Source organism: Monomorium pharaonis, chromosome 1 (assembly GCF_013373865.1).
Source record: "Monomorium pharaonis isolate MP-MQ-018 chromosome 1, ASM1337386v2, whole genome shotgun sequence".
Lineage (NCBI taxonomy): Eukaryota > Metazoa > Arthropoda > Insecta > Hymenoptera > Formicidae > Monomorium > Monomorium pharaonis.
In genome coordinates, this window is record NC_050467.1 from 23,998,374 (window position 1) to 24,008,338 (window position 9,965).

Below are 9,965 nucleotides of genomic sequence, written 5' to 3' on the forward strand. Positions count from 1 at the left end.
TTTTTAACTATATAGTTACTACTCAATCCTGCAATTTACTATTTTTAATCACTGACAGTATGGCCAGTATTCATAGGCTGGTATTCATAGTCGAATCTTATTTCAAGATCGTCTCAAGCAATATCTTAAGATGCTAATACAGCTCTGTGATTGGCTGATGGCATCTTAAGACAGTACTTAAGATAATCTTAAATATAAGATCCGACTATGAATACTGGCCAATAGTCGAATCTTACTCAAGACCCATTTTAAGCACGATCTTAAGGGCCACCGCACAAACTTTTCCATAACGCGTTACGTTACGTTAAGTACTCCATACAAACCTAAGTTGTACTTAAAATTTAACTTAAATCAACGCACAAAGAAATCCTTAACGTAAGAACTTAAGAACTTACGTTAAGGATTTCTTTGTGCGTTGATTTAAGTTAAATTTTAAGTACAACTTAGGTTCGTATGGAGTACTTAACGTAACGTAACGCGTTAGGGCCACCGCACAAACTCTTCCATAACGCGTTACGTTACGTTAAGTACTCCATACGAACCTAAGTTGTACTTAAAATTTAACTTAAATCAACGCACAAAGAAATCCTTAACGTAAGAACTTAAGAACTTACGTTAAGGATTTCTTTGTGCGTTGATTTAAGTTAAATTTTAAGTACAACTTAGGTTCGTATGGAGTACTTAACGTAACGTAACGCGTTATGGAAGAGTTTGTGCGGTGGCCCTTATGGAAGAGTTTGTGCGGTGGCCCTAAGACGTCAATGCTGTTATTGGTTAAGTAAGTCTCAAGTCGGCTCAAAGCTAGACTTAAGACAATTTTTGAGCGATCTATGAATTCCGTCCTATACTTCTCTTTACGTTCTTAAAGGCTCGGGTGAGCGGAGGAGCGCCAAATCCCCAAGGTAGGTCATCGAAGACCCAACCTCCCTGCGCTAAGTAAGCCTTAGCTCATCTTAAAAACTCCCTTTCAAAAATTATGGATATAAAGTTGCAGTATACAAGAGTGAATCATCAGAATAAATGCTATTAGTCAGTCTTATTTAAGTACGAGAAAAATGCTGTTTTATCCACCTATCGTCGAAAAATGGTATTAGAAAGTAAATATGTAAAGGTCCTTGCACAATACCAGGCAACAGGCAAGAGGAACAGGACATAAAGAAAGAGAGAGAGAGATTTTTTCTCTCTTTCATTATTTCTATTCTTATTACCTGTTGCCTAACATTATACAATTAGAGGCTTAAGGGGATGCTGGAGATGTCCTGTTTTATTGACAAAAAAAAAACAGTAATTTTTGTAATGCAAATCTTTTTACATACTTTTATTCTAAAGAATTTCCAAATTTGGAAATTCTTCAGAATAAAAGTATATACACATTACTACCACGTACCCTACATAAAGTGTCTTATTCAAAAATAGTGTTTCGCATTCAAGATTTCGTGAATAATTCTGCTTTGCAAAAATCTCGGATTGGATCGTGGTCAATACTTTTCAGTGCGATATTGAAAATAAAACCATGAAATCTTATATGCCTCTGAATCCGATAACAATTAGCAGAAGTGAATCTTTTTCAATGCGAGGGTTTGCATTATTTGAATGCTTCTTATTGCGATTGAATGCAAAAAATATTTAGAATTAAGTGAATTCTTTTGAATGCGAGAGTAATATTTGAAATGAGTTGAATTCTCAAAAAACAGAATTCAGAAGATATTTAATTAACTCTGATTTAATATCTTTTGAATTTTGCTTTTTGCAAAATATCAATATTTTAAAATTTTTTTCAATCCGTTTTATGCAGAGCAGTCTATGGGATGGAGTTTAATATATATTAAAAATGGAAAAAAATTGTTAATTCGTGATTATTTTTTGTCGAGTATGATGTTTGCAGAAGTTGTCATTGTAAATATATGTTTGCTTATTAATTAATATAAAAGATTTACAGTTCGTATACTTATGAAATTGATCATATCCATAGACTAGCAGATGACAGGCAGTTTTAAAATTTTGATTTTGATGCCTAATTGAGACGAAATTATGCTACGAGAATTTATAGATTACATACATATATACGCTGATAAGTAGAGCAGTATAAAAAATTTTAATGTATGTACTTTAATTCTGGAAAGAATTTCCAAATCCATAAAAAAAAGACATACAGAATCTTATTAATTATTTATACAAATAACTCTATACATTATCAACCCCGATCAAGTTATTTAATTGAAACATTCCAGCATCAGTATAAATATAAATATATTATTAGTGCTATTTCAAAGATAAACATTTAACACACATTTACAAAATATGGCAGCGTAGACTATGGTTTTGAATAATAACGGCATAATAATTTCCGTACTCGGACTTGGTATCTGACAAGTGTACAATATAAAATCTTGTAATGAATTCTACTCTCTCAAAGAAACTTGGCTTATTTGGTTAGATTGATTGCCGACATCGTTTAAATAAAAAGAAAAAAGTGCCCCAGAAAAAGAAGATATCTTTCTTGAAATTAATTTTCGAATTATATTAAGGGGGAGGTTTTTGTCAAAAACTTACTCCCAAAAAATATCTTAATGTTAGACATGAAACATTGCTTATACGCGTTATACGCTTAAAGTGTATTGAACAACCAACACAACATATATATATAAAGAATTGAATGGTTTTTAATTATGAGAAACTTTCACGTTTCGCCATCTGGTGACAACCCAAGAACATCAAAGAACTCTTCGGACAACTGTGTTTATATTTTTGAGTAACTAATATACTCATTTGTTTTCTATTTTTTACAAAATGTGATGATAATTTAGGGATATCTTTTAGAAATTATTTAGAACAAAGAAACGAAAAGAACTAAATGGAAATGGAAGAAACTGATGAAGCTAAGAATCGTAAAAGTGTGTCGGGAATTTAGAACACATCCGACATCGCGTGATTTGACAAATCGCGCCCAATTGCGCTCCAACAAAAACTAAAGGTACAAAAACCAATACTGAAAAATTGAATCAGTATTGAAGAATTTAACAATTTCAAAGCTCCTTTTTTTACTGAACACAAGTTAATGAGAGAAATTCCAATTTGAGTTTAATATTGATTAAATTTTTAATATCATTCTAGATATTTACACACTAGTACTGAACGTTTTATCACTGATAATATGTAGATTTATTATTAAGCAAGCTTGCAGAGAAATATTTATAGATTTTTCGTAAGATTAACAAAGTGTAGGAAAATCTTTGAGAATACACACACAACTAGTTATAAATCTTCGTCTTTTATTTGAAGACAGAGATAAAAATTATAAGTTAACAACAGTGTTAATATTATTCACTTGTTGTTTTACTTTTTAGCTGGTTGCTTGGCAGCAGCAGCAACTTTCGTAGTATCTTTCTCAGGTTTTTCAATTTTCTCAGTTTTCTCAGTTTTAGTTTTCGGAGCCTTCTTCATTGTCTTCTTGTATTCAGCCAGTTGCTTTTTCCTCCTTTCCAAAAGCGAAATTGTCTTGGATGTTTTGGATCTTTTTGACAATTTTATCTACAATTTATGAAATCAATCAGTAAGTTAAAATTTCGAATATTATATCAAATTATAATTATATTTCACAATGATTCTTCTAATAAAGATAAACCACAATGGTGAATTGTGGTTATATTGCAAGTAAAATCAGTTTCTTATATAAAAATAAGTATTTTATTTAAAAACTTTTTATTTGATATTTTTTATTGATATTTATAACTTATTAAAATTAATAAAATTAATTAAAGATGTATGATACCTTATCTTAATTTTGACAGACTATATTTTAATTTCACAATTACATACATTTTTTATAATATCAATAATTTCATTTTTTAAAACAATATTTCTGACTTAGAAATCTTATTATTTGAAATATTTTCATAAAAATTTTTTATTATACATCTTATGTGTAATATATAAAAGATGGAATTTTTTGTTTCAATATCACTGCATAATTCTAAGATATATACAACAAATGAAAGAACACAGCTGTACTTACGCCTCGCTTCTCGGCGACAAGAAGTTCCCTTTCGCGTTTGCGTTTCTCCGCAGTTAGGATAGCGGCACGTTTTAGGACCGCGGCATATGGATTGAGACGCAACATAGCCCGAGTATTGGTCAACGGGTTCAGTTTCTTCACTCTACGCACCACCTTCTTTCTGTAATTGTATCAAATAAAATGTATCATTATCATGAAAATGAGATAGAATGTATGAATTCAACTATCGAGATACACACAAGCATCTCTTCGTTTAATTACCTAGGAGCTCTCAAAACTTTGCGGATTTCCTCAGACTTTAGAAGTCTGGACAAATCCGTGTTAGCCATTTTAGGAAATGGCAAGTTATATCCTTTTTTAAGCTGTGATTCCTTACGCCAGGTTCCATAAAGAGCGTCCAATTTGTCGAAAGCGGACTTTGTCCAGATTACAAAGCGTCCGACGTGACCGCCAGGTGCTAATTTCAGCAAATTCATTTTGTTGATGTTCATCAGGGAGACGCCAGGGATGTTGCGGAATGCTTTACGGATACCCTGTAAATTATTGCATAATTCATACAGAAATTTTTCATAATCTGTTCGCTTTGATTAACTCCGTGAGTAAAAAAATAAAATTTAATTTGAATACAACTCATGTGTTTCTTATAGATCAACTTTTCAGAAAATATACTTTAAGAGAAGAATGTTTACCTGATCTTGGCCATATACAATCAGAGGTCCACGTCGCTGAATGCGTCGGCGATTACGCATTTTACCTTTACCAGCACGAAAACGTTGAGACTTGTAGACCTAATAAAAAATAAACAATATAATTTAAAAAAATTTAATTTAAAATTGTAAACATATAACTTTAAGAAAACTCTCATGTGATTAACTATTGCCTTTTTTAAAAAATTCTAACATGTTTAAAAAAACGAGATAGCTTAAATACTCATAAAAAATATGAAAGAAATTGTTTGGTGATTCATACCCTTTGCTAGTGCACACAAACAAACTAGTAAAGAACGCCTGAATACCATATTTCTCTAGCACCTATTAGGTGGCATCTCAGCTAAATTTTGCTTAGCAAAGATGTGGACATTCATCGGTGCATACAGATTTAATGTATGACAACATGGAAGAATTTATAAGACAAAAACTCAGAAATTAAAACCTTTTGGATATCATTCCAAGCCTTAATACGTCTTAAAAAGATGACGGCCTGCTTGGTTTTCGTATATTCTTGAATTTTATCAGTAACGACCAGCGGAAATTCCGGGACTTCCTGGATTATGTGCCCTGTGTAAAAAAATGTAACTTACAATTCATCCAGTTGCTAGTAAATATTTTTGTAAATTACTTTTACAAAAAATATATCAGAATTACAAAATTAATCTGTGACAGCCACATATATTATAAACTGTAATTTAAAAAATTTTTTTGAATTACTGAAAAAATGCAATATAAACTGAAATGTTTCTTTAACAAAAAAAGTAGTTTAACATTTCTATTCATTAAAAGTTATCTACTTGCAAAAATAAAAAAGCGTACCTTTAGACTGCACAAGTGCAGGGACACCAGAGGCAGCAATGGCAGAAACGAGAGCATAACGTTTCTGATTTACATTGACACGATGATGCCAGCGTCGCCATGGCTTGGTAGGCGCAAACATGCGGCCACCTCGGCACATGTTGCCAAAGGCACCTTGACCGGAACGGTGGGTACCGCCACCACGTACACGAGGTATGCGGGCCACAGCACGCCCAGTACCCCATGATTCTGCAGAGGTTTGATGACCTGTGAAAAACAGACATTTAACCTTGTATAATTATTGATTGTTATTTGTTTTATTCAAGTGTACCTGATAATAGTCATCATAAAATTAATAGAATGAGAACATCCAATACCTACCAGCCTCTTTAGAAACGCAGTATGGTTGTCTGCTGTTTGTAGAGATCAACTGGTGGACGACATTCACGATGTCGGGACGAATCGGTGCCTTGAAAACAGATGGCAGGGAGATTGTATCACCTGACGCTTCATTCTTGTCAGTGTACACCGTAATAAGAGGTCGTGCCGTTGATAACGACTAAAAAAGAATATATAACAATAATTATATTAACTTGCTTATACAAATATAAATCATACAGTTCTTGTTGCCTAGCAATTTTAGAGGTATCTATAGAACTAAATGTATAGAACTAATGTTTAAAAACATTTAGACATTTATTCTGAAAAATTTAATTTTTGTACAGCCTATATTGTAGGATGCCGCCAGTTATCGCGATTAAAGAAGGTAAAAGTCGCATTTGTTCGCGGTATTGAAGTTTCTCCTCGCTAAAACTGCGCTTGTTCATGACACGGGCTCTCATCGAGCAATTCAACGCGGATATCGCATGTTTGTGCTCCGACATTCATCGCAATGGCGGACCATACCGGAAACGTTATTTCGACACGTGCACTCACTGGGCACGTGTAACAAATGTGAGTTTTCGTATCCTCGCAGCTATTATCTCAATAACACAATTTCATTCCAGATATTACCAGGAATTGACGTACAAACTGTCCGAACACGGAAAGGTTTGCGGGAAAGGTGCTCGACAGATGGTCGATCCCAGAGACGACGGGATGGGCGAACGGTGCGGACGGGAACGAGTTCTCGCGACGAGATGAAGTCGGCGGCAATCGCGCGGAATCAACAAGAGAGAAGAGCGCGATGCGCGCTTGCTAATGAGAGTTCCTTACCATTTCTTATCCTTCCTATTATTTCACGCGCATCAAATGTCGATCCTAACCAGACCACGTTTCCACGAGTCTCCCAGTCACAGGTGAAAAGAGTAACATAGAATGGAAACAGGTATATAATTGTGAGAGATAGGACGTGACGCGCGGATGCCTGTGTGGACCACTTGGACTACCAATCGGAGTCTATAAACACTCTGGACATGAAGTAACAATCTGTGATTGGTCCGATTGTAACGTCAATTATGGTATAGCCACACAACTTGCATAAGCGCATAAGCATATGCATAAGGAATTCGATTAGTCTACTTTCTTATGTAAGTGCTTGTAAACCAATCAATTTTCTTATGTATATGCTTATGCACTTATACAAGTAGTTTGTGTGGATATACCATTACCATAGAGCCTCTTTTTTTAGCGACGGCAACGCCCTCACGTGACGACTCTTGTGGTTTGTTCGCGTCGCCATGCCCCAAACCCCGACATGCTGCTACTCACTCCAACACACTTGAGCCTGCTCGAGCCTAAACACAATGCCAGGCAAAAGGTAATAGGAACAGAAATAATGAAAGAGAGAAAGGATCTCTCTTTATCTCTTTCTCTTTTTATTTCTTGTTCCTATTGCCTGTTGCCTGGCGCTGGCATTGTGTAATGGGTTAGCTTCATCGGAATCGTATTGAAGTGTGTTGGAATGAATAGGAGCATGTTGAGGCATGTGACGTAGACTCTTGAACGAGCTTGTATATTCGATCTTTCCATCTCTGTGTTTATACATCTTCATTATTATTTTACATTTATTGTAACATTGTTACGAAATCAAATCTTAGTAGTCAAACATATATATTTGAAAATAATATTGCAAAAAGTGTCTGAAATTAAGATTACAAAAGTATATTTATTTTGTAATTATTGATTTATTCGAAGTTCAAATTTTCTGCATAAAAATTGTTAAGACAAATGTGTGGTTATTTAATATTATTTTTAGGCCTGTTCTTGGTGCAGTTTATTCTAAATGGTTTCATAAAGTTAAATTTTCTTCCTTTCTGAACAGTAATTCCTTAGGAATTCGTAGAAGAATGGTTTAAAAGTGACATAGAAAGTTACATGCACCACATGATTGGAATTCCATAGAACTTCTCAAAGTATTCATACAGAATTCAATGTATACTTTATGAATGCAATAAGAAAAACTTTAATAGACAGAGAGAGGATTAATAAGAATTATTTTATAAATAAAAGAATTCAAAGTTGATAGTATTCCAGTGAGTATATCATTTGATATTTGATATTAAAACTTATATTGATATTAAAAATGTTATTTGATATCCATCATTAATTTTGATATTAAATTGATGTTTTTGATCAAAAATTATCCAAACACTCCAGTAATTTCTTATAAATACCCAAAATATTCCAAATAATAAGTTGTGAGGTATTTATTATAATAAACTTTTAAGGAATACTTCAAGGTAAACTAATTGTAGCTAATTCCTTCCTAAAAAAGAATTCTTCATTTTTCTACTTCTACAAATATTCTTTAAAATAATTTCTTTATGAAATTCTGTTCATTTTTGTGGTATTTGTGCAGTATAGCAGTGCAGTGATAAAGGACAGGCTTATTGTTACATACAAAATATTCATGATTTTCATCATTTTCTTGGAAAAATTTTTTATTCAGAAAAAAGGTCTTTTGTATATAAGAAACATTGCTTAATTATTATTAAAAATATAGAGATATTAAAATTAAGATTAAATGATAAAAGGAGGAATGAGAAATATATAAGTAGAGCGAAATCAGACTGTTTATTATCATTTAATGAATAATACACTGAATAATATACTGATTTCAATTTAGGAAGTATTCACAAGAATAAATGTTTAACATGTTTACAAAATATAGCAGCGCAGACTATGGTTTTGAATAATGGCATAAAAATTTCCGTATTCAGACTTGGTATCTAGCAGGCAGGTTATGTAAGTAACAATAAAATCTTATAGTAAATTCTACTCTCACAAAGAAACTTGATTTATTTAGTTAGATTGGTTGCTGACATTGTTTAAATAAAAAGTATGAGAGAAGAGACCAGAAACTTTCTAGCAGGAGATAACATCTTTCTTGAAATTAATCTTCGAATTATGTTTGGGGAGATTTGTCAAAGGCTTACTCCCAAAAATTCCACGTCTCAATTTGAGGCGTGAGTATTGCTTATACGTGCTTATACGCTTAAAATGTTATACTAAACAGGTAATATATATAGAAAATTGAATGATTTTTAATTACGAGAAACTTTCACGTTTTGCCATCTGGTGACAAGCAAAGAACATCATAGGCTGCGTTTCGATATTCACTGCCAGTACTGAAAATCTATAGTTTACGTCACATACATTGTAGAATTTCAGTACTGGTAGTGAATATCGAAACGCAGCCAAAGAACTCTTCAGACAACTGTGTCTATATTTTTGAATAATTAGAACTTATTTTTTGTTTCCTATTTTTTAGAAAATGTGATAATTTAGAGATTTTTTTAAGAAATTGTTTACACATTTATGTATTTTTATATTAATTATAATTTTAAAGAAATTAACTACTATTAAATATCAATTAACAATGTGTAATAAACAAGAAAGTTTAAAAGGCTAATGCTCAAAATTATTTGGAGTTTGTCAATTATCAAAACTGGTATTTATTATTACTTCTTATTTATTGTTACTTATGTATTTATAGGTAAATTACTTGTAGAGTAAAAATTCATAATTCATTCCTAGGCACCCCTCGCGAGGTAAGCAGGAACGAAAAAAGTAGCCATAGCAAGGATCGCAGATTCCGGTCCCAGTAGCATACGGTCGTATGGGGAGGAGATAAAGAACTAAGGGCAAGAACCAATCATATACTGAACACTCACTTATTTTTTAATATGATTGATCCTTGCCCTTAGTTCTTCATTCCCTCCCCATGTGACCGTGCTACCGGTGCCAAAATCTGCGATCCTTGAGCCATAGTACCATCAGCCAGCAGCGGTTAACTGAACGTATATCTCGATCTAATTATTGATCGTTACGAAATAGTCGTTAGATCGAGAAAAGTCTACATCCTCTTTATTCCGCACGGAAGGGAGCCTAAAAACAAATCATTGTCAGGCAGTGTACTTTTCTATTGTTCTATCTAAGGCTCGGGTGCGGGGGAGCGCCAAAACCCCAAGGTAGGTCAAAAACCTACCTCCCTGCGCTAA

The 9,965-nt window shown here is 33.2% G+C and overlaps 1 protein-coding gene and 2 long non-coding RNA genes across 3 annotated transcripts; 2 read left to right on the top strand and 1 right to left on the bottom strand.

Annotated features, from left to right (window-relative positions):
- Positions 1-745: 745 nt before the first annotated feature.
- Positions 746-2,973, top strand: LOC118645323. The gene is made up of 2 exons (XR_004963076.1): positions 746-778; positions 869-2,973. It is a non-coding gene; the product is annotated as an uncharacterized LOC118645323 (long non-coding RNA).
- Positions 2,974-3,252: 279 nt separating this feature from the next.
- LOC105838533 (60S ribosomal protein L4) lies at positions 3,253-6,853 on the bottom strand. Its single transcript, XM_012684165.3, has 8 exons — positions 6,739-6,853; positions 5,905-6,082; positions 5,545-5,790; positions 5,168-5,292; positions 4,705-4,803; positions 4,277-4,548; positions 4,016-4,175; positions 3,253-3,531 (listed from the first exon to the last, which is right to left on the bottom strand). Exons 1-8 carry the CDS (start codon positions 6,739-6,741, stop codon positions 3,337-3,339), a joined length of 1,278 nt encoding a protein of 425 aa, XP_012539619.1. The 5' UTR covers positions 6,742-6,853; the 3' UTR covers positions 3,253-3,336.
- On the top strand, positions 4,494-4,836 carry LOC114254843. Its single transcript, XR_003626142.2, has 2 exons — positions 4,494-4,610; positions 4,663-4,836. It is a non-coding gene; the product is annotated as an uncharacterized LOC114254843 (long non-coding RNA).
- Positions 6,854-9,965: the final 3,112 nt, after the last annotated feature.

Bases quoted from the DNA above. Each gene is read 5' to 3' on its own strand.
- LOC105838533 (XM_012684165.3), bottom strand. The intron at 4,549-4,704 runs GTAAACATTCTT...AATAATTTACAG, and splicing joins TTGTATATGGCCAAGATCAG to GGTATCCGTAAAGCATTCCG. The intron at 3,532-4,015 runs GTAAGTACAGCT...CATAAATTGTAG, and splicing joins TTGTCGCCGAGAAGCGAGGC to ATAAAATTGTCAAAAAGATC.